General features: G+C 38.1%; 1 protein-coding gene across 3 annotated transcripts in view; it reads right to left on the bottom strand.

Annotated features, from left to right (window-relative positions):
- Positions 1 to 11,360: 11,360 nt before the first annotated feature.
- Positions 11,361 to 25,561, bottom strand: part of ZNF569 (zinc finger protein 569) — a 76,028-nt gene continuing 61,827 nt past the window's right edge. For all 3 annotated transcript variants that reach the window (XM_054589088.1, XM_054589087.1, XM_054589089.1), the window contains one exon: positions 11,361 to 13,546. In XM_054589088.1, coding sequence (XP_054445063.1) covers positions 11,724 to 13,546 — 1,823 coding nt within the window. In that variant the 3' untranslated portion in view covers positions 11,361 to 11,723. The remainder of the gene's footprint in view (positions 13,547 to 25,561) is intronic.

Genomic DNA, 25,561 nt, shown 5'->3' with positions numbered 1-25,561 from the left:
GCCATTTCAATACCCCTCTGATGCTGCTGCCCATTGGCACCTAGCCCACCTTCTTGAGCCTGTACTGCACCCCTTACCAGTTTGGTTGTGCTAAAGCCAATTCCTCTGTCTGTCCGACGTTTTAAGGCTCCTCTCTCCTTACTTTTCAGTTGTTTTCCAGGTGATTGCCCCACAGTTTAGTTGTAATTCCAGGTTGGTCCTGGGAGGAGGTCAGTGTGACTTCCACTCACCCTCCACCATCTTGAATCCCCTCTCTCATGTTCTTCAATTTCTACAGTACTGGTGTCTTCTGAAGAGTCACTTTCCTCATCCTAGAAAATTTCATCATCTTCAGTTCCATCCATAGCATTGCTAATGCTGGATCTTTAAAAATGATTTCATTACTGCTTCCTTCTTGACACCATTCTACGATCTTCGGATCCAATCACAAACCTGGACAATAGATGCTTCCTTGATCCTGCCTGTAGGTATTAAATCATTACCAGCTGACTGCATCCACAATGTCCTCTCTTTCTTCATTATGGATTTAAAGGGATTGTTTACTGACACATCAAGAGGTGGCTGTTGGCTGGTAAGCCCACCAGGTATAAGAGCGAACTGGGTTTCAAGTCCACTGCAATTGCTTTTGTACTTTGCATGGCATGGCCTTTGAAGTGATTGAAAAAAGCAATCCTCCAGGCCTTTGTGACCAGACTTTGTTGAACCAGAATGTCATGCCTTCTTCATCCATCCATTTTCATGCACATGGACAATAACTCCATTTGGGATCTTTCCTTTTGAAAATTCTTTTATTTTAAAGATGATTGTAGGTGGTAGCTTCGTCCCATCTGCACAACAGACTAGAACAACAGTAAAATGTGTTTTCTCATGACCACTAGTTTTAACAGCCATAGTCTTTACTTCTTTGACATCTGCAGTTCTTTTGGATGGCACATCAAATATGAGTGGGACCCTATCCATGTTGGCGATCTGGGACAGCTCAAAGTTGTAAGTCTTTTGAAGACTGATAACATCGAGATGAAATTCCATAACTTGATTCTCATAGACTGCTGGAAAATTCTGGGCAAGTTTTGTTCATGTCCTCATGCTCAAACCTTCTCTCTTCATAAAGTTAAGGTACCATTTAGGTGTTCCTGAGAAAACATCAATGTTTTTTTCTTGTGCAATCCTTTTACCTTCTTCTTGTGTCATCTTGGTCGAAACAGAGACCCCAGTTTGACGCTAACACAGAATCCAGGTCTTCACTCCTGCTCCACCTCTGGCCACTTTGGAGGTTTCCCGCACATTCCCTTCTTCCGTCTTGGCATCTGAAGCTTTCCTTCCTGTTGCCTCCATAATATGATGACATTCTCTGTGGGAAGAGGTCCCAAGTATCTCTCGGCAGCTCTTTTGCCATGCTTTTTAGTATATTTAATAACTTTTAGCTAAAATCTTGCAGTGTACAAAAACTTTTGACATTTTCCAAGGAATTTTCCAATAATTTCTCCTGCCTAAACTGTACAAAGAGAAATGTCATACTGTTCATCCTATGGTAATAAAGTTGGCATCACCTATCTTTTTAAGTGGACAATCATCTATCTTACTCTGTGGATAACAATACATTGGTCTTAGTTTCATTTTGTTGAATCATTGGCCAAAACTGCTTTCATTGCCAGTTTGTTGTAAGTCCAATAAAACCAATTATTGTATTCCAGGGTATTATTTTGCATATGGATATTGTTGTTTTTAGAGTTACACTTTTAGCACATAAGCATAAATAAAAGAATTAGAAACATTTATATATGTATGGAATTAGTACAACCCATGTATAATGCATGTTATTTTTCCCTCAAAAATTTGGCAAAAAAAGTGATTATACATGGCAAAATACAGTAATCACTGAGACAGCCTCCAGCTAGATTCAATGGCCTGGCTTAAGCTCCACAGGATGGGTTGGAAAGAATTTCTGTGGGGTATTGCTTCCCCTGAATCTGATGCCACTTGGAGGGGAGTGCTCTGCCTGAGAAATGTGGCTTCTGCAGTATGGGGAATGACTCAGCACAGAGATCCTGGTGGCTGTTCCTTCAGCTTCTCCTCAGAGCCACAAACCCCAGACTCTTCATGCATTTCTAGTCCACTCTGCCCTCCCTCTGCCAGGGTAAGTGGGTACAATGAAATTTTGTGCATTGGCTACTTAAGAGGGTCTCTGCATCTGTCTCTCCCTGGTGAACAGAAACACCACTGCTTTTCACAGGTGGATGTTACTTAGGTTCCTTTCTTGCTTCTGGCACTCTAGGCTGGGAGCCCAGCTTGGCGCTTAAACCCCACACTTCCCAGGGGGAAACCCCCTGGCTACTGAAATATCCTTCTGAGTCTCTAGCTGCCACCAATGGGAGCCCAGCCAGTCCTCTCACTCTTCTGCATTTGCTACCAGTCTCATCGCGGTGAAGTTGCTTTTTCCATATGTTCTTGGTTATAAGACTCCTGTCCAGCTAGTGCTCACTTGGTTATTCAGGATGATTTTTCTTTAGTTGTAATTCCAGTTTTGCCCTGAGACAATGTTAGTATAGCTTTCACCTACTCTGCTGTGATTTTGGGTCTCCCCAAACATGAAAATATTTACGGCACAATTTCCTGAGATGTTAACAATGTGAGGTTTAGTGGTAAACTTACTCATACTCATGCATTCTCTCCTTTGTCACCTCAGAGATGCATTACTTATCATATGGATATGAGCATGAAAGTGTTGTTGGGTAAAGAACTGAAGTTTTGTTCAACAACTGAGACTTTCCATGAACAAGCTGGTTGAGAATTGAATTGTTTGAGATGGGAGACATTTGAGAACTGAGGTTTGATGGTAAAAACTGGCATAGCTATACTTGTAACAGACAAAATAGACTTTAAAACAAAGGCTTTAATAAGAGGCTAAAAAGGACACTACATAATGGAAAGGGGTCAGTCCAACAAAAGGATTAACACTCATAAATATTTATACATCCAACTGTGGAGGATGGTGAAGGCTGACATCAAAAACCAGGTTAAACACATGGCAAGGTCATGCTTGACCACTTGCATCTGCAAGGCAGGGCAAGCTGGAAGCTGACAGCAGCCAGAATCTGCCAAGGGTGAGAAGGGAGTAGATAATTGCAAGCTTCAGCCAAATACGACTGCAACCTCTGCAGAAGAAAGCTTTATCATGTGGGTAGCCTGGGAATGGAACAATCCATGCCTGCAGTGTTCCCTTAAGTCTGCAAAACTTCCTTGAGCTTTATCTAACCAACCCTTATAAAATAAACACGGAGACCACGTTCAGGGTCATTGTCTCTTCACCCAGGGACTATAGCCCACCTGACCCCCACTTTTCTCTAAACTGTTTGTGTTGTGTCTTTCTTAACCTCCTGTCACCCCCACTCAGGGACCACCACTCTGTGAAGGTCACAGCACCCAACATAAGGAAACCTAAATAAATAAAGTAAATCTTGATAGACACAAAAGGAGAGATTGATAGTAATAGTCATAGTAGTAAATTTAAACAACTAATTGGCATCAGTGGGCAGAACTTCAAGGTAGAAAAACAAGAAGTAAGCTGTGGCCTTAAACGACACACTTGATTAGATGCATTCAGTTGATATCTTTAGTGAATTGTATCCCAAAGCAGCAGATTAGACGTTCTTTTCAAATGCACATTAAACATTTGCTAGGATAGATCACATGTTAGGACACAAAATATATCTCAATAAATTTAAGAACATTAAAATAATAGCAAGCATCTTCTCTGACCAAAATGGTTTGAAAAGAAAAATCAAATACAAGAAAAATGCTTAAAAACACACCAAGACATGGAGACTAAACAGCATGTTACTAAAGAAATAAAAAATACACTGAAGCAAATGAAAATTAGAATCCAACAATTCAAAATTTATGAAACACAGTGAAAGCACTCCTAAAAGAGAAACTGAGTACAGGCCTCCCTCATGCAACAATAAAAATCTCAAACAAATAATCTAACTTTGCACTTAAAGGTACTAGAAAAAGAACGAGAAAGCTTAAAGTGAATACAAGAAAAGAAATATAAAAATCATGGATGGAACTGGAGAGCATTATGCTAAGCGAAATAAGCCAGGGGACGAAAGACAAATACCATATGATCTCACCTATAAGTGGAACCTAACCAACAATACAAAGATGCAAGGAAAATAAGACCAGCAACACTGAAAGGAAAAGAAATCAACAGAGACAAGAGGGAAGGAGGGAGGAGGGGCAGGGACAAGGAAGGGAAGGGGAAAGTCAAGGAACCTATAGCAAGGACTCATGGACAAAACCAAAGGGGAAGAGCTGAGGGAGGGAAGGAGGGAGGGGGTAAGGGAAAGTGGTGGGGGGTTGGCAGAGACAAAATGTATTTGAAAAAATAAATTAAAATAAAATTTAAAAAAAGAAAAATCAAAGCAGAAATTAAAAAATAACTAGAGGCTAATAAACTATATGAAAGAACAATGAAATTAAAGCTGGTTCTTTGAAAAAATAAACAAAATTGCCCTAGGTGGTGTGGTTCAGCGGATTGAGTACCAGCTGAACAAAAAGATCGCTGGTTTGATTCCCAGTGTAGGGCGCATGCCTCCATTGCAGGCCAGGTTCCCCAGTAGGAGGCACATGAGAGGAAACCACACGTTGATGCTTCTCTCCCTATCTCCCTGGCTTCCCCTCTCTAAAAATAAATGAATAAAATCTTTAAAACAAAAAAACCGTACCTTTGGTTAAAAAAGAACGCTTTAAAAATAAAGATAAACAAAATTGACAAAATGTTTACCTAGACTCAACAAAAAAAAAAAAAAAAGGATCCAAATAAATCAAATCTGAAATAAAAGGGAAGAAGTAACAACTGACACCAAAGAAATACAAAAAGAAACTGTATGAAGTATTGCAGACAACTATATGGCAAAATATTGGACAACCTGGATGAAATGAATAAATTCCTACAAATATACAGTCTTTAAAAACAGAATAAATAAAAATCAGAAAATCTTAATAGACAGATTACAACTAATGAAATTGAAGCAGTAATCAGAGAACTGCCAGCAAACAAAACACCTGGACAGGACAGCTTCACAAGTGAAGTTCACCAAACATTGACTAACATCTATCCTTTCAAAAGTATTTCAAAAAAAATTTCAAGGGAAGGAGACACCCCCAAGCTTATTTTATGAGGCCAGCATTATCCTAATATTAAAACCAAATAAAGACACTACAAAGGAAAAAAGTATAGGCCAAAATTCCTGATGAATATAGGTTCTAAAATTTTCAAGAAATATATTAGCAAACCAGATCTAGCAATACATTAAAAAGATCATACTCCATGACCAAGTGGGATTTAGTTTGAGGATGCAAGGTTAGTACAATATCCAAATCAATAAACATGGTACATGACATAATCAAAATGAAGACTAAAAAGCACATAATCATATAAAAATATGCAAAACATTAATAAAATCCTGTAACTATGATAAAAATTGTGAGAAGGAACGAACATATGTCAACATAATAAAGGTCATATATGACAAAGACACAACCAACATTATACACAATGGGTAAAAACTGAAAGTGTTTTTCTTAAAATTAGGAACCAGACAAGGATGTATTCTTTCACCACTCTTATTCAACATACTACTGGAAATTTTAGCCACAGCAGTCAGATAAGAAGACATAAAAGGCATTCGAATTTGAAAGAAAGAAGTAAAACTGTCATTTGCAAATGGCATGCTACCTTATATAGAGACCTGAAAGTGTCCACCAAAAAACTAGAATAAATGAATTCAGTGAAGTAATAAGATGCAAAATAAGTATCCAGAAATCAGTTGCATTTTTATATACCAATAATTACCTATTAGAAAGTGAAACTAAGAAAACAGTCCCATTTTCAATTGCAGCAAAAAATACCTAGTAATAAATTTACCCAATGATGTAAAAGTCCAATACTAATAATGTTATAAAACAATGAAGAAAGAAATTGAAGAAGATAAATGTACGCATATACCGTGTTCAGAGTTAGGAAAAACTAACATCATTAAAATGTCCATACTATCCAGAGCAATTTATAGATTAAATGCAATTCTCATGAAAATATCTATGGTGTATTTTATAGAACTAGAAAAAATATTCCAAAAATTTATATAGAACTACAAAAGACCTAGACTATTCATAGCAATCTTGAGAAAGAAAAACAAAGTTGGATAAATCATGCTAAGATACTAGACTATACCGTGAGGTCAAAGTAATCAAAACAGTATGGTACAGCACAAAAAGAGGCCTATAAATTAATAGAATATAGAGAGCCAAGAAATAAACCCACACTTTATAGTCAATTAAAATTTAAAAAATCAGACAAGAACATACAATGGGGTAGAACAGTTTATTCAATAAATGGTGTTGTGAAAATTGGACAGATATGTGCATAAAATGAAACTAGACCATCTTCTTACTCTATACTCAAGAATAAAATCAAAATAAATTAAAGACTTAAAAATGTAAAGCCAAAACTATAGAAGTTCTAGAAGAAAACATAGGTAGTAAATCGTGGACATTCTTCATAGCAATGTTTTTTTCTGATATATCTTCTCAGGCAAGTGAAACAAAAGAAAAAATAAATAACAGGAACATATTAAACTAAAAAGATTTGGCACAGTAAAGAATCCATTAACAAAATGAAAAGATGATGCACTGAATGGGAGAACATATTTGCTAATGATACATGATAAGGGGTTAATATTCAAAAATATTTTTAAAAACTTTTACAACTCAATAGCAAAAGAAATAAACAATCTAATTAACCTAAATAGACACTGCTCCAAAGACAACATACAGATGGCCATTAGACATATGAAGAGATGCTCAACATCACTTTGAATAGAAATTCAAATTAAAACCACAATAAAATTAGTTCACACCTATCAGAATGGCTGTCATTATTAGGTCGACAAACAAATTTTGGTGAGGATGTGGAGAAAAGGAAACCCTTATGCACTGTTGTGGGAATGTAGATTGGTGCAGCCACTATGGAAAACAGTATAATTTCCTCAAAAAAAATTTTAAAAAAATGTAGCTGCCCTATGACCCAGCAACTTCACTTCTGGGAATATATCCAAAGAAACATGAAAACATTAATTCATATATGCACTCCTATGTTCATTGAAGTACTATTTATAATATCCAAGCTTTCAAAGCAGCCCAAGTGCCTATCAGTAGATCAGTGAGCAAAAAAGCTGTAATACTGTTACAAAAAAAAAAAAAAAAAAAAAGGAAATCTTACTTTTTGTGACAGCATGGATAGGCCTGGAAGGTATTATGCCAATCAGAGAAAGACAAATACCATTATGATCTCACTTATATCTGAAATCTAATGAATACATTAACAAACAAACTCATAGACACAGAGAACAGACTGAGAGCTGTAAGAGAGGTGGTGGGTTTGGGGGTTGAGTGAAAAAGGTGAAGCATTTGAGGGAAAAAACCTCACAGATGCAGACCACAGTATGATGATTATCAGAGAGAAAGGTGTGAAGGGGAAGGGAGAGAGTGTAAGGAAGGGATAAATGGTGACAATAGGGGACTTTGGGTGGTGAACACGCAATATGATATATAGATGTAATATTATGGAATTGTACACCTGAAATTTATATAATTTTATTAACCAGTGTAACCCCAATAAAATTGGTAATAGAAATAAAATTAAATATAAAAATTATAAGACCCTGAAGAAATTATATAGGATACAAATATATAGCAGTGTATACTATGCTCACTAATAGAAAGACCAAAAAAGTTAAGAACCATATGATTTTACTCATATGTGAGACAGTAAACTGAAGGCAACAAATGAACAAACAAGAAGAATAAAAAAACTCAGAAACAGATAGTATGGTGGTTACCAGAGGATAGAAGGGTGTAGGTATAATAAAGGGTAAAGGGGTCAAATATATGGTAAAAAAAGATTTGATCTGGGTGGTGAACACAAAATTCAATGTAAAGATCATATGTTTAGAATAGTACAGTTGAAACATATATAATTTTATTAACCAATGTCACCCCAATAAATTTAATAAAAATAAAAAACTTTGATATATCTACTGAAAATGTCTATACCTACTTGGATTATTAACTGGAGAACTAGAATTTTCTCTCTTCAGTTTTATTGAGATATAATTAACATACAGCACTGTATATTTTTAAGGTGTACAACATAATGACTTTAATTATACAAATCGTGAAATGGTTATCACAACATGTTTTGTTAACATTCATCAGCTCATGTAGGTACAAAAGAAATAGAGAAAAATGTTTGTAATGAGGACTCTTAGAGTCTACTCTTTTAAGAACATTTCCATATAGCAGTGCAAACTGTAGTTATCATGATGTACATTACATCCCTAGTACTTATTTATCTTATAAGTAGAAGTTGGTATATTTTGACCACCTTCATCCAATTACCCTCCTTTATTCTTACTTCTGGTAAGCATGAATCTGATCTTTTTTCCTGAGCTTTTTTCCTTTTTTTTACTTGTCATTGTTTTTTAGTTCCACATATAAGTGATATTATACAATATTTGCTTTTCTCTATTTTTTTTCACTTTACATAATGCCCTCAAGGTCCATCCATATCAGGAAATGGCATAATTTCCTTCTTTTTACAGCTGAATAATATTTTACTATATCCAATCTTCTCTATCCATTCATTCATTGGATACTTAGTTTGTTTCCATTTCTTGATTATTATATAAATAATGCTACTATGAACATGGAGGTGCAGTTATTTCTCCCACATAGTTTTGTTTGTTTCCTGTGGATATATTTTCAGAAGTGACATTGTTGGACGAATGATTATAGCAGTGTTATTTGTAATAACCTCAAAATGGAAACAACCCAAATTTCACTCGGTGGCTAAATGGTTAAAGAAACCATGGTAAATTATTCATACCATAGAAAATTTAAAAATAACCCCCTCTACAGAGGAACAAATGGTTGTACTTGAAAAACTGGGATTTATCTCAAGGAAATTATGCTGAGTTTAAAAAAGCCTATCTCAGAAGGTTATATAGTTATATAGTGTATAATTACATTTAAGACACTCTATATGACAAAAATGATTGGGAATAGATTAGTGGTTGCCAAGGTTTAGGAACAGGAAGCAGAGAAAGGATGGATGTGACTACAAAGGGATAGAACAAGGGATCTTTATGGTGCTGGAAGTTCTCTATTTTGATTGTGGTGTAGTTACACAAATTTCATAAGGTAAAATTATATAGCATTACATGGACACACACACACAAGTGCATGTAAAACTAGTGAAATACGATAAGACCTGTGGATCATTCCAGTGTCAAAGTTGATACTGTACTATAGTTATACAAGATGTTACCAGTAGAGAAAACTGGATGTAAGGTACACCAACTCAATAGTACTATAGAATATTATATCTTTAACTTCCTATAAATCTACACTTACATATAAACATTTTTAAAGTCCCAGAAGAAAAAAAAAATAAAATATATCAATGGGCTACTCACATAAAAGGAAATTTGATACCAAAAATATCTGAAAGTCCTCAGTATATTATAAAACAGCTGTGGTAGTGACATTTCACATCCACGGGGCCCTTACCTGACTTATATAAAATCACCAGAATCTGCATCCTCATTTAAGGATCCAGAAACCAAAGAAACCTTATTTTGTTATTTTATTTTTTATTGTTGTTCAGTTACAATTGTTCCCATTTTTCTCCCCTTGTTCTCCCCTGCCCCATTCAACCTTTTTAGATACATTGAAATTGCTTCTTCTCTGATGTGAGTTACTATCCTTGGGCTTGACTTGTTAAAAAACTAACTTGTTATAGTATACATGGATGATGTCTTCCCCTCAATCTGAAACCAGCCCAGATGCAGGCAATTATTTTCCCAAAAGGAATGTCCATTATCCAAAATATTGAATATTTCTTTAGCTATTTTACTACTTTCAACTAGGAAAAAATAGAATTTGAAAAAACATTAAATTGAAAAATAGCTGGCCACAAATGCAATATACTGCTGATTTTTATTATCCTAATTAACATTATGAGGACACACTAAGCAAAGCATTATTTTAATTCAGGTTTGGTTTGTGTGTTAGGAAAGAATTCTCTGTAATATATGGCTAAAAATAAGAATCCACTTAAAATTATTTATATGGGTCCAGGTTTCTTGTACCAACTTGATTTCTTTTTTGGAACAATAGGTAATAAACAAAGGCAAGAAAGAATACAAAAAAAAGCACAATTTTGACAACCAGATTTGTTACCCCTGTCATATTTGCTTTCATTCTTTCAGTACTACTACTGGTAAATGTAACTACTCCCTCCATACCTTCACCACTCCCTAAAAGTAGAATCCATGGTAATATATGGATCCATGGTTAATACACAGTACTATTCTTTGTATTATTTTAATATATTGATACAAATATTGTCATTTTATTGTATACTTTGTTTTTTACTCCTATTATCTTGTAAACTACCCATGTAACTGCCAAATTTGTATTCTGTAAATACTGTATTATATCAAAGAAATAATCACATCAAATTGATCTCTATCCCATAGAAATCTATGCGATGCCCAATATACAGTAATACAAAGCATAATACAGTGAACACATTTTTTGTGCATATATGTGGGTGCTATAAAGACAATACATCACAATATAACACAGTGAACACACATATATATCTCTTTGTACACATACTTGAATGCCTCTGAAATCAATACACCAAAATAGAATTGTTTCATATTTATGTTTGTTTAAATCCTGTTACTCTAAAGTAATAAATATATTCTATTTTCATCATAGTTTTAGAATTTTGCTTTTTATGTTGTTCTTTAATCTATATGAATTTTATTTTTCTATATGGTGTAGGGAGCTGTTTTTTGTTATTATGAATCTTCCATTTATCAAATAGCCAATCCTTTCTCCTTACAAAATCCACATATCTCTATCCTTCAATCCTCAACTTGTTTCTATTGATTTACTCATCAATAACACGTTGTTTAAATGATGCAGCTTTAAAGTATGTGATATCTAGTAGACTGTCTTCTTTTTTTTGTTTTTCACATTTTCTTCAGCTATTTGCAGTACTTTACATGCCACTATAAAATTTTGAATGTTTGTAAAATTCTTAAATAACTAATGAAAACACTGATTGTAAGTACAAGTATTTCAGTGATTTGTGAAAACAATATTGTTTATAATGCCCAGTCTTTTCCATGCTATTTTTCTAAATTTTTAGTATTCTTTTATGCTCTTCAAAATGTGATATATACTCTTGTGTCTATTCTTAGATGTCAACACATTTTCTAATTATTTCTCATATAAAAGTTTATATAGTTTCTTTTTTCTTCTAATCTTTTTCTTGACAATACATTGGCAAGGAGCTCAAGTATCATGTTGATAAGCTGACTGAAAATATCTTGTTTCAGGCTTTAATGAGAATGACAAATAAAGAGCAATAAATAAGATATCTGCTAGAAGTTTTTGATGAGCAGCTTTTTCATTACACAATTTGTAACCTTGGTAATAATTCTCATGTTTCACAAGTGTGTGACTTCTTCAAAAGCTTTCCCATATTCATAGTTTTCTGCTCTACAATCAATTATGTAATATGCAAGGAGGTGTTAATTCTTTCTGAAGGTTTTTCCATATTCACAATATTCATAGGGCTCCTATTTCTAATAAGTATGAATTTTCTGGTGTCTAATAAGATGTGACTTTTGACTGAAAGCCTTACCACACTCATTACAATGATAAGGCTTTTCACCTGTATGTTTTCTCATATGAAGTGTAAGAGACGAGATTTGAGAGAAGGCTTTTCCACATTTACTGCAGTCAAAGGGTTTCTCACCTGTATGACCTCGTATATGTATGGTAAGGGATGAGCTTTGAGAGAAGGCTTTTCCACATTTATTACATTCATAGGGTTTCTCACCAGTATGACCTCTCATATGCACAATAAGGGAAGTTCTTTGAGAAAAAGCTTTTCCACATTCATTACATACATAAGGCTTCTCACCTGTATGACTTCGCATATGTAAATTAAGCAATGAACACTGAGAGAAGGATTTCCCACATTTATCACATTCATAGGGCTTTTCCCCTGTGTGACTTCTCAGGTGAAGAGTAAGGGATGCAATTTGAGAAAAGGCTTTACCACATTTATTGCAATCATAAGGTTTCTCTCCAGTGTGAACTTTCTGATGTGTAATAAAGTTTTGTTTTTGGCTGAAGGCTTTACCACATTCATTACATTCATAGGGTTTCTCTCCAGAATGAATTTTTTCATGAGCAATGAGATTTGATTTCTGGCTAAAGGCTTTGGCACATTCCTTACATACATAGGGTTTTTCTCCAGTGTGAATTCTCTGGTGTCTAACAAGATTTGACATCTGAATAAATGCTTTCCCACATTCATTACACTCATAAGGTTTCTCTCTAGTATGAATCTTTTGGTGTGTAATGAAGTTTTTTTTGTGGCTGAAGGCTTTTCCGCATTCCTTACACTCATAGGGTTTCTCACCAGTATGACTTCTCATATGTACAGTAAGGGCTGAGCTTTGAGAGAAGGATTTTCCACATTCATTACATTCATAGGGTTTCTCACCTGTATGAATTCTCATATGTATAATAAGCATGGAAAACTGAGAGAAGGCTTTTCCACATTTATCACACTTATAAGGTTTTTCTCCTGTATGACTTCTCGTATGAAGAGCAAGGGATGCAATTCGAGGGAAAGCTTTACCACATTCATTACATGCATAAGGTTTCTCCCCGGTATGAACTTTCTGATGTGCAACGAGGCTTTGCTTCTGGCTGAATGCTTTTCTGCATGCATCACATTCATAAGGTTTCTCTCCAGTGTGAATTTTTTCATGATCAATGAGATTTGATTTCTGACTGAAGAATTTTCCACATTCCTTACATGCATAGGGTTTCTCTCCAGTATGAATTCTTTGATGTCTAATGAGATTTGACACTTTAATGAAAGCTTTCCCACACTTACTACATTCATAAGATTGTTCCCTATTGTGAATTTTCTGATGTTTTAGGAGTTTTTCTTTATGGGTAAAGGCTTTTCTACATTTTTTGCATTCATAGGGTTTCTCTCCACTATGAATTCTCAGGTGTCTGATGAGATCCGAAGTTTGACTAAATCCTTTTCCACAATGATTACACATAAAAGGGATTACTGCGAGATTTAATGAGCTATTGCCAGATGACTTGATAGATTCATTATAGTCACAGTATTCCTTTCTTATAAGAATTCTCTCGTTATTATGACAGTCAAAATTATGTTCTAAACATTTTCCAAATAAGTTATAGTCATAAAGGTTGTGACTAGAAGAAAAAATGTCTGAGTTTGGAGAAAATGTATAAGAAGTTTTTTTATGATATTCTCTGAATTTTTCTTCCATCAGTGTTTTTATAAACTTATCTTCAAATTGTGTCAAAAGTCTGTCCTGTATATTCTGATGGTCATCAATTCTCCACATTTCTCCTAAAACAGATTGCAAATAAATATTAATTGTAAATTCTCCCAATGTTATAATAGCAAGAATATTTCAAAACATGCTATTATAGGATTGATTCATGGCTTAAGGCCTAATTTCCCACTATTAAGCAAATTTCAGGTACACATACCTGTTATTTTCTAAGGTTTAGAAAATTTGAGGAAGGTAAATATGAGTGGTGGCAGACATTTATGTATACAAATAGACTTGATTGCTTCTAAATGGGATCTGAGAGAAAATTAACTGTTGATAAAATAAAAGTAATGCAGAATTTACAAATAAAGTAAGAAGAAATAATAAAGAAAAAAAGGAAGTTATATAATAAATTTTGCAGGACTCTATTGAAACACATTATTATAAACTGACATGAATAATTTTTCTGGAAAATGTAAATCATCAAACTGACTCTAAAAGATATAGAAAATTGGGGGTTCTGGCCAAGATGAAGGTGTAGGTAGAAATGCTTCGCTTCTTCACACAACCAAAAGAAGGGTAACAACCGATTTAAAAACAATAAACAAGAACTGTCAGAAAATGAAGCTGCATGGAACTCTGACAACCAAGGAGTTAAAGAAACATTCATCCAGATCAGTAGGAGGGGCGGAGCCGGGCAACGGGCAGAGAGGACCAACCGCAAGGCAGTGGACAGTGCAGGGGAGGCTGGGGCTGGCTGACTGGGAAATTATAAACTCATAAACCTCAAGCTGTAAAATCCTGTGGGGGTTGTGAACACAAGAGAAACTCAGTCTCATAGGAGAGTCTGTTGGAGAGGCCTACAGGATTCCAGAATATACACAAATCCACCCTCCCAGGGAATCAGCACCTGAAAGGGTACACTCTGCTTGTGAGAAGCAAGGGAAGTGACGGAAAGTGGGGCTAGAGCAGAGCAAGCGGCATTGTGCCCACTTTGACCCCTCCCTCACAGATAATGCCACAGCACAGCAAAGAGGGTTGCCCTTCCCAGGTGAATACCTAAGGCTCCACCCCTTACAACAGAACAGGTGTGCCGAGACAAAGAAATATGGCCCAAATGAAAGAACATATCAACACTCCAGAAAAAGAACTAAGTGATGAGGAGATAGACAACCTATCTGATGCAAAGTTCAAAACACTGGTAATCAGGATGCTCACAGGATTGAGTGAGCTTGGTTGCAAAATGAAGGAAGAAATGAAGGCTATACAAAGTGAAAAAAAGGAAAATATACAGTGAAAGGGAGGAAACAGGGACTCAAATTAATGATTTGGAACAGAAGGAAGAAATAAACATCCAACCAGAACAGAATGAAGAAACAAGAATTCAAAATAATGAGGAGAACCCCTAGGACAACTTTAAGTGCTCCAACATCCGAATAATAGGGGCACCAGAAGGAAAAGAGGAAGAGCAATAAATTTAAAACTTATTTGAAAAACTTATTTGAAATAATTGGGAAAACTCCCCCAATCTGGTGAAGGAAACAGACGTCCGGGACATCCAGGAAGCCCAGAGAGTCCCAAAGAAAACGGACCCAAGGAAGAACACAACATAATTACATTACCCAAGATTAAAATAAGGAGAGAATCTTAAAAGGAGCAAGAGGAAAGTTACCTACAAAGGAGTTTCCACAGACTATCAGCTGAGTTCTCAAAAGAAACCTTACAGGCAAGAAGAGGTTGGAAAGAAGTATTCAAAGTCATGAAAGGCAAGGACCTACATCCAAGATTACTCTACCCAGCAAAGCTATCATTTAGAATGGAAGGGAAGATAAAGTGTTTCCCAGATAAGGTAAAGTTCAAGGAGTTCATCATCACCAAGCCCTTATTATATGAAATGCTAAAGGGGTTTATCTAAGAAAGAGAAGATCAAAAACTATGAACAGTAAAATGACAACAAACTCACAGCTATCAACAACTGTACCTAAAAAAAGAACAACAAAAAACTAAGCAAACAACTCAAACAGTAACAAAATCACAGAAGTGAAGATTGCATGGAGGGTTATCAGTGAGGAGGAAGAGGGAGAGAATGGGTGGGGTGTAAAAGGTACGCAGAATAAGAAGCATAACTGGTAGGCATAAAATAGACAGGGGGAGTTTAAGAACAGTATAGGAAATAGAAAAGCTTAAGAACTTATATGTACAACCCATGGACATGAACTAAGGTGAGGGGGGAAATCTGGAGGGTGGGGAGGGTGCAGGGCAGTGGGGGGATTATGGGGACAAAAATTGGGACTACTGGTAATAGCATAACCAATAAAATATACTTAAAAAATAACATATATAGAAAATCTAGTAGGCTGACTTCCATGAAATAAATAGAAAAACATAAAAAGAAATCCCTTAAAAACAAAACAAATAGAGATTCACAAAGAATTTTAACAAACATTTAAGAGAGCAATAATGCTGTGCAAAAATGTTACAAAAGAAAAAAGAGTAGAATTTCCTCTGTGTGTGTGTGTGTGTGTGTGTGAGAGAGAGAGAGAGAGAGAGAGAGAGAGAGAGAGAGAGAGAGAGAAACAAGCAATATTAATACCAAAACCTGACAAAGATGATGACCAAAGAAAGCAAATTATATGCCAATTTGACCCAGGAATATCAACATCGAAATTCTACATAAAATATCACAATGACCTAGAAGAAAAATAAAGGGACCCAGAAAGTACATTAAATATAAGATATATCATATATGAACAGATTTTTTTTTCAGGAATATAAGCATGTCTCAACATTAGAAAAATTCATTTACCATAAGTAAATTGGTCAAAAGTGAAAAATAATATCCAGAGATATTAAAGAGATGATAAAACTCAGCATGTTTTCTATTAAAAAAAACTTTATAAAATGGGACTAGACAAACATTCACATTTAACTTGAGAAATAAAGTACAGTAGAACTTAAACAAAAACACTGTACTTAATAGGAAAATTCTCAAATCATTAAAGTCAGGAAGAAGATGAGTACTATGCCACTATTATTACAGCAATGAACAGTGCATTAAATAAACATAGAACAGACTGATAGCTGTGAGAGGGGAGGTGGGTTGGAAGGCTGGGTGAAGAAAAGGTGAAGTATTGAGCAAAATATGTATAAAACACATAGACAGTAGGGTGATAGCCAGAGGGAAAGCGGGTGGGGGGGTAAAAAGGGGCAAAAAGGGGATAAATGTGGACAAAAAGAGACTTGATTTTGGGTGATTGTCACATGATGCGGTATGCAGATCATGTTTTGTTGAGATGTACACTTGCCTGTGTTTCTGTCAACCAATGTCAGCCCAACAAACTCATTTAAAAGCTTTAATAATTAACTCATTCCCATTATAATGAAAATAATAAAAAATTTCAAGATTATTGTAATTTTATTCTAGATGCACTTTTTTCCTATTTAAAATAATATTTATTATATTTTTTCCATTACCATTTAGTGCCCTAACCCCCCTCCCCCAGCAATCACCACCCTGTTTTTCATGTCCATGAGTCCTTTTTCATTTTTGCTCAATCCTTCCACCCCATAGCCTCATCCCTCACTAGTTATCATCTGTTCTCCATCTATGAGTCTGCCTCTGTTTTGCTTGTTAGTTTCATTTGTTAATTAGATTCCACATAAGAGTAAAATCATACGGTATTTGTCTTTCTCTCACGGGCTTATTTCACTTAGCATAATGTTCTCCAGGTCTATCCATACTGTTTCAAAGAGTAAAATTTTCTTTTTTATGGCCAACTAGAATTCCATTGTGTAAATGTCCCATAATTGTTGTATCCACTCATCTATTGATGGACACTTGGGCTGCTTCCATAGCTTGGCGATTGTAAATAATGCTGCAATGAACATAGGGGTGCTTATGTTGTTTGGAATTAGTGTTTGGGTTCCTTCGGATATAATCCCCAAAATGGGATTGGTGGGTCAAAAGGCATGCCCATTTTTAACTTATTGAGGTATTTCCATACTGCTTTCTACAGTGGCTGCACCAGTCTGCATTCCCACCAACAATGCTAAAGAGTTCTCCTTTCTCCACACCCTCACCAGCACTTGTTTTTTGACTTATTGATGATAGCCTTTCTAACAGGTGTGAGAGGGTATCTCATTGCAGTTTTCAATTGCATTTCTCTGATGATTAGTGACGTTCAGTGTCTTTTGATATGTCTAATGGCCACCTGTATGTCCTCTTTGGAGACCTCTCTATTAAGGTCCTTTCCACATTTTTTAATTATGTTGTTTGTTTTTTTTTTGGTGTTGAGTGTTTTCTTAAGATTTTAATTTTAGACAGAGGGGAATGGAAGAAGAAAGAGAGGGAGAGAAACATAAATGTGTGGTTGCCTCTTGTGTGGCAACCACAGGCATGTGCCCAGTAGTGGACACTACTGGGGACCTGGCCAGAAACCCAGGCATGTGCCCTGACTGGGAATTGAACTGATGAACCCTTGATTCACAGGCTGGCAATCAATCCACTGAGCCATACCAGCCAAGGCTTGCTGTTGAGTTTTGTAAGTACTTTATAATTTTGGATATTAACCCCTTTACAGATGCATTAGCGAATATGTAGTTCCATTCTGTGGGTTGTCTTTTTTATTTTGTTGATGATTTCCTTTTGCTGTGCAAAAATTTTTTAGTTTGATTAAGTCCCAGTTGTTGATTTTTTCTTTTGTTTCCCTTGTCTAGGGAGATATATCCACTAAACAATTTCTATGAACAATGTCCTAGATTTTGCTGTCTATGTTTTCTTCTAGGATTTTTATGATTTTGGCCACAGCTATCAGACAAGAAAAAGAAATAAGACATCCAAATTGGAAAGAAAGAAGTAAAACTGCCTTTATTTGCAGATGACATGATACTGTACATAGAGAACCCCAAAGATTCTACTAAAAACTACTAGAATAACTGAATTCAGCAAAGTAGCAGAATATGAAATTAATATTCAGAAATCAGTTACATTTTTATATGCCAATAACATACTACCAGAAAGGGAAATTAAGAGAACAGTCCTATTCACTATTGCTTCAGAAAGAATAAAATACCTAGGAATAAACCTAACTAAATACATAAAAGACCCATACTTGTAAAGTTATAAAACACTGGAGAAAGTCTTTGAAGAAGGTACAAATAAGTGGAAGCACATACCATGTTCATGGCTAGTACAAATTAACATGATTATTTTACCCTTTTAAGAAATTCAGAGGAATCAAGATGGCGGAGAAGTGAGTGGAAGTCACACTGACCTCCTCCCAGGAACAACCTGGAATAACAGCTAAATTGTGGAGAAATCACCTGGAACAAACAACGGAACAATAATGAAAGAGGAATCTTGTAACCTCAGAGACCAAAGAATCAGTTTTAGTGCAATCTAACTGGGAAGGAATGCGGTACAGACTCCAGAAGGTGGGCAGGGTGCCCACAGGCGGCAGCACCAGAACGATATTGAAATGGCTAATTGGACCCCCCTGAGAAGAGCAGGGTCTAAACCAAAAGTGGGGATCTCTAGCCTACAGCACCACAGCCCAAAAAGTACACAGAAAACAGCCAGCTGGAAAAAGCGGCAGGGTTGCTCTCTGCCAAAGACAGGCAGCTGGAGATGCAAAGAGCCTTTTAAAGGGCCAATGCAAAATTTTTATTTGTAGCCAATTACCCTGGTCTCCAGCAAAGGCGGGGGCACAATGGGCTAGATACACTTGAGGAGAGACTCGGGAAAGAGGATTTGGGGAGAGAAATGAGAGAGTAGCCGGCCGGACCTTGGTGCTGTCTCATCCTCCACGCAGCAGCAGCCACCTTCCTCAGGCAGAGGCCACTCCCCCTGAGCAGCACCAAAATCAGAGGACCCAATAGCCCCATCCACATGTGGGATTCCACCCAGCACTGTGCTGTCTAAGCTGCCTGCTGAGTGCAGAGTGGCAGCCACAGACAGTAGATCCATTGCTAAAGGGGGCACAGAGAGGTTTGGAGACACTTGAGGAGATACTGGGGATGCAGGCTTTGAGGGGAGAATGGAGAAAGTAGCCGGGGGGATCCCAGAGCTGACTCCTCCTCAACATGGCTGCTGCAAAAGAGAGGACCCAATAACCCTGTCCCCAGGAGGGACTCCACCCCGCTCTGAGCTGTCTAAGGAGGCCTCCTGAATGCAGACTGAGTAGATTAACAGCTGGAGGAGACAGCCACAAACAGTAGATTACTAAAGTTTCGAACAGACTGCCTAAGGTCAGACACGGACAACATCTGACATCATCAGAGGCAGATCCAGAAAGTAAAACCAGTGGTTTCCTACCCCAGAAGTTCACACCACAAACTCAGGAAATCAAGACAGATCAACTTAAGAGGCAGAAGCAAAAGAAAAGAGTCTCACAAATAATGGGAAGACAAAGAAATATCCCCGACTCGAAGGGAAAGGAGGAATCCCCACAAAGAGAACTAAATGAAATACAGGCAATTAAACTATCAGATATTGAGTTCCAAACAACAGTTCTAAGGAAGCTCAGCGACCTCAGAGAGAATTACAAAAACACTACCGGAAAACTACTAGGAACTTACTGCAAACTATGTCAGCATTAAAAAGGACATAGACACTATCAATAAGAGATAAGAGGAAATGAAGAATACAATTTCTGAGTTGAAGAACACAGTAGAAGGAATCAAAAGAAGGCAAGATGAAGCTGAGGACCAAACCAGTGAGCTGCAGGACAAGGTAGAAAAGAGCTCCCAGAAAGAGCAAGAACATGAAAAAAGACTCAAAAAGAATGAAGAGGCATTGAGGGAAATGCAGGACAACCTGAAAAATAATAGTATCCATATAATAGGGATACCAGAAGGAGAAGAAGATGAGGAAGGGATAGAGAACCTGTTTGAAAAGGTAATGATGGAAAACTTCAACTGGAGGACAGAAAAAGTCACACAAGTCCAGGAAGCACAGAGGGTCCCATTCAAGAGGAACTCAATGAATCCCACTCCAAGACACATCATCATTAAAATGGCAAATATCAAAGACAAACAGATAACCCTAAAGGAAGCAAGGGAGAAACAAGTAGTAACATATAAGGGAGCCCCCATACAGCTAGCAGCTGACTTCTCAACAGAAACACTGCAAGCCAGAAGGGAATGGCAAGAAATACTCCAAGGAATGAAAAGCAAAGACCTACAACCAAGACTGCTCTACCCAGCAAGGCTCTCAATTAAAATGGAAGGCGAAATAAGCAGTTTCCCAGACAAAAGAAACCTAAAGAATACATCCCTACCAACCAGCAATGCAAAATATTCTAAAGGGACTGCTTTAAGAAAATGAAGGTTGAAAGATGGCGGAGGAGTGAAAGGGAGTCACGCTGACCTCCTCCCAAAACCAAACTGGAATTGCAACTAAATAATGGAGTAATCACCTGGAAAGCAGTGGAGCAATAGTGGGAGAGGAGCCTTGGTGCCGCGGACAGTGGATTCTACTCTCACACATCCCAACGGGTGAGAATTGCGGTGGAAGCTCGAGAGGGTGGGCAGGGTGCGCACGGGCACTGGCACCAGAGGGACATTGAAACGGCCAGTTAGCGTCCCCCCGAGAAGAACGGGGTCTGAATAATAAACAGGAACCCCTAAACTAAAACAGCTAAAGCCGAGAAAATTACAGACAAAACGCAACCCCAAAAAGCTTAGGGGTGCTCTCTGCCAGAGACAGGTGGCTGGGGAGGCAAAAAGACATTTAAAGGGCAAACGGAAAAGTTGCAGCAGCAGCCACCCTCCTGGATCGCTGGGTAGAGGTGGCAGCAGGGTGGGCTGGTGCCTGGGAAAAGACTGGTGAGGAAAACTTTGTGAAGAGAACTGACACGGGGGCCGGTGGAGCCCGGGTGATAACGCACTTCCCACTCTGCAGCTACCATCTCGCTCAGGCATAAAGGAATCAATTAACCTGCATTTTGTGCACTCCGCACACAGCTTGTACGCATGTGAGCTACGGGGCTGAGTGCAGACTGGCTGGGAGAGCCATGAGGAGAGACTGGAGACAGAGGCGTTGGGGAAAAAACGGGAGGAGGAACTGGGGATTCCCGACTCCTTCCCGGTTCGGTAGTCTCCACTGTGGGCTGGAAAGGCGCGACCCCAAAGAGGCAGAAGCGGGGTGCGCATGAACCAGACTGCCTGCGATTGAAACGCAGTCCGCACAGGGGTTGGATCCCTGGCCGAAGGGGTCACAGAACTGCCCAGAGGCCTCTGAGGGGAGACTAAAAACGGAGGCATTGGGGAAAGAACGGGAGGAGGAACCGGGGAGTCCCGACTCCCTCTCCTTGCCGTAGTCTCCATTGCGCGGGAAGAGGCCACACCCCCAAAGAGCCAAAAGCTGAAAAGCAAACATAGACACCCCCAAAACACACAGAGCAGGCGCGCACACTTGCGCCGAGTGACCGGCGAGGGTGGGCGAGCGTGTGTGTGACCCACGCGGGCTGGCGAACGCTTGCACCTGGCGGCAAGGCCTCACACAGACTGGCACCCATACGGCCTGCGAAGCATTGCACAGAGGGGCAAAGGCAGGCGTAAATTGACCTCCCCGCCGCGATTGCGGAGCGGCCCACAAAATAAGTAGAGCTGCCCAGAGTCCCTGGAGGAGAGACCAGAAACAGGATTAACCGGAGAGTCCTAGAGCTGATTTCCTCCCATTTCCGTAGTCCCCATTTAGCGAGGGCAAGCAACGCACCCAAAGAGCCAAAAGCGGGGAAAACACGCAATAGAAGACCCTAAACTGACCAGTGCTGCGAAGCTCGCGTGCCAGGGAGGCCAGATGAGTAAGGAGGTCGCGAATAAGCCCCCTGGTCTGGGGCAAGCACATGCGAGCCCAGGCAGGTGGGGGACCCTGCCCTGCTGGGAACGTGCTCAAGGAGCCCACGTGAGAGCGCAGAGAGAACCCAAAAAATAGCTCAGCCCTGACCAAAGGGGTCACAGAGCTGCTCCAAGCAGGAGTCAGACACAGGCATTAGACTCCTGGAAGGCTCAAACAAACAACCCAAAGCTGTATAGGGTCAACAACTGACATCATCAGAGGCAAGCCCAGAAAGAAAAGTAAAGCACAAAAATACTTAACAGACTCTCACAAAAATGGGAAGAAAAAGAAGTTCCCCTCAAATGAGTGGAAAAGGGGACACCCCACAGAGAGAGCTAAATGAAATAGACGCGAGGGAATTATCAGATATGGAATTCAAAACAATGGTTCTAAGGAAGCTCAATGAGCTCAGCCAGCTCAAAGAGAACTATGAGAAACTGCAGAGAAACTATCAGGATCTCACAGCAAACTATATCAGCCTGGAAAAGGACATAGAAACTATCAAGAAGACACAAGAGGATATGAAGAATACCATTTCTGAATTGAAGAACACAGTAGAAGGAATCCAAAGCACGCTGGATGAAGCTGAGGATCGAATCAGTGAGATGGAGGACAAAGTAGAAAAAAGCTCCCAGAAAGAGCAAGAAATGGAAAACGACTCAAAAAGAATGAAGAAGCATATAGGGAAATGCAGGACAACCTGAAACGCAATAATATCCGTATAATAGGGATACCAGAATGAGAAGAAGAGGAGCAACGGATAGAGAACCTCCTCGAAAAAGTAATGATAGAAAATTTCCCTAATTTGAGGAGAGAAAGGCTCTCATGGATCCAGGAGGCACAGAGGACCCCACTCAAGAGGGACCCAAGGAGGTCCACTCCAAGACACATCATCATTAAAATGGCAAATGTCAAGGACAAAGAGAGAATCCTCAAGGCAGCAAGGGAGAAGGAGAAAGTAACATACAAGGGGGCCCCGATACGCCTAGGAGCTGACTTCTCAACAGAAACACTACAAGCCAGAAGGGAATGGCAACAAATATTCCAAGCCATGAAAAGCAAGGGCCTACAGCCAAGGCTGCTCTACCCAGCTAGGCTCTCCATTAAAATAGAAGGAGAAATACGGAGTTTCCCAGACAAAAGAAAGCTAAAAGAATACATCTCTACCAAACCAGCACTCCAAGATATGCTAAGGGGACTGGTTAAGCAGATGAAGGAAAAGAATGAGACAGAGAGGAACACAAGTACAAAGAGAAAAGATGAGTAAGTTTCTATCAGTAATATCTCTCAATGTGAATGGACTAAATGCCCCAATCAAAAGACACAGGGTAGCTGAATGGATAAGAAAACATAACCCACACATATGCTGCCTACAAGAGACCCATCTCAGAGCAAAAGACCTACACAGATTGAAAGTAAAGGGATGGAAAATAATATTCCAAGCAAATGGACATGAGAAAAAGGCTGGCGTTGCCATACTTGTATCAGACAAAGTAGATTTCAAAGCAAAGGCCATAAAGAGAGAAACAGAGGGGCACTTTATCATACTTAAAGGAAGAATCTATCAAGAAGACATCAACATTGTAAACTTATATTCTCCCAATATAGGAGCCCCCAAGTTTATAAGGAAATTGTTGGATGACTTCAAAAAAGATATAGACAGCAACACAGTGATAGTAGGGGATTTCAACACCCCACTGTCAAAAATGAACAGATCTTCCAGACAAAACATTAATAAACATATTGTGGCGCTGAATGAAACACTGAATCAAAGAGACTTAACTGACATATATAGAACCTTACATCCCAAAGAATAAAAATACACATTCTTTTCAAATGCTCATGGCAGTTTTTCAGAGATAGACCACATGATAGGACACAAAGCAAGCCTCAGCAAATTCAGGGAAATGGAAATAATACCAAACTTTTTCTCAGACCACAAGGCCTTGAAACTGGAAATCAACCTCAAAGAGAAAGTTCAAAAACTTGCAAACTCATGGAGACTGAACAGTACACTATTAAACAATGAATGGGTCAATAATGAGATAAGAGAAGAAATCAAAAAATTTCTGGAAACAAATGAAAATGAACAGACAACTGTCCAAAACCTATGGGACACAGCAAAGGCGGTCCTGAGAGGGAAGTTCATAGCAATACAGGCTTACCTTAAAAAGATAGAAACATTTCAAATAAAAGACCTAACTCTACAACTTCAAGAACTGGAGAAACAACAACAAATAAATCCCAGAGCAAGTAGAAGGAAGGAAATAGTCAAGATTAGAGCGGAACTGAATGACATAGAGACAAAAAGAACAATTCAGAGGATCAACCAATCCAGAAGCTGGTTCTTTGAAAAGATTAATAAAATTGACAAGTCATTAAGCAGACTCACCAAGACAAAAAGGGAGGACACAAATTAATAATATCAGAAATGAAGGAGGAGAAATAACAACTGATACCACAGAAATACAAATGATCATCAGAAACTATTATGAACAATTATATGCCAAGAAATTTGAAAATCTTGATGTTATGGACAAATTTTTAGAAAAGTATAATCTTCCAACACTGAAGGAGGAAGAAACAGAAAGCTTGAACAGACCGATAACAGCTGGGTAAGTTGAAGCAGTAATCAAGAAACTCCCAGCACACAAAAGCCCAGGGCCAGACGGTTTCCCAGGAGAATTTTACAAAACATTTAAGGAAGAGCTAACCCCTGTCCTCCTCAGACTATTCCAAAAAATCCAAGAGGAGGGAAGACTCCCAAACTCCTTCTATGAGGCCAGCATCACCCTGATCCCAAAACCAGATAAAGATCCTACAAAGAAAGAAAACTACAGGCCAATTTCGCTGATGAACATAGATGCTAAAATCCTCAACAAAATATTGGCACACCACATCTAGCAATACATTCAAAAGAGTATCCACCACGATCAAGTGGGATTCATCCCATGGATGCAGGGATGGTTCAATATACGCAAATCAGTAAACGTGATACAGCACATCAATAAACGACAAGACAAAAACCACATGATCATCTCAATAGATGCAGAAAAAGCATTTGACAAGGTACAGCATCCATTTATGATCAAAACACTCAGCAAAATGGGAATAAATGGGGCATTCCTCAATGTAATAAAGGCCATATATGAAAAACCTACAGCCAATATCATACTCAACGGGCAAAAACTGAAAGCTTTCCCACTAAGATCGGGAACACGACAAGGATGTCCGCTCTCACCGCTTCTTT

Source organism: Pteronotus mesoamericanus, unplaced genomic scaffold (assembly GCF_021234165.1).
Source record: "Pteronotus mesoamericanus isolate MK-2021 breed Mesoamerican mustached bat unplaced genomic scaffold, CSHL_Meso_final scaffold_165, whole genome shotgun sequence".
Lineage (NCBI taxonomy): Eukaryota > Metazoa > Chordata > Mammalia > Chiroptera > Mormoopidae > Pteronotus > Pteronotus mesoamericanus.
This window is presented reverse-complemented; position numbering and strand designations above follow the sequence as displayed.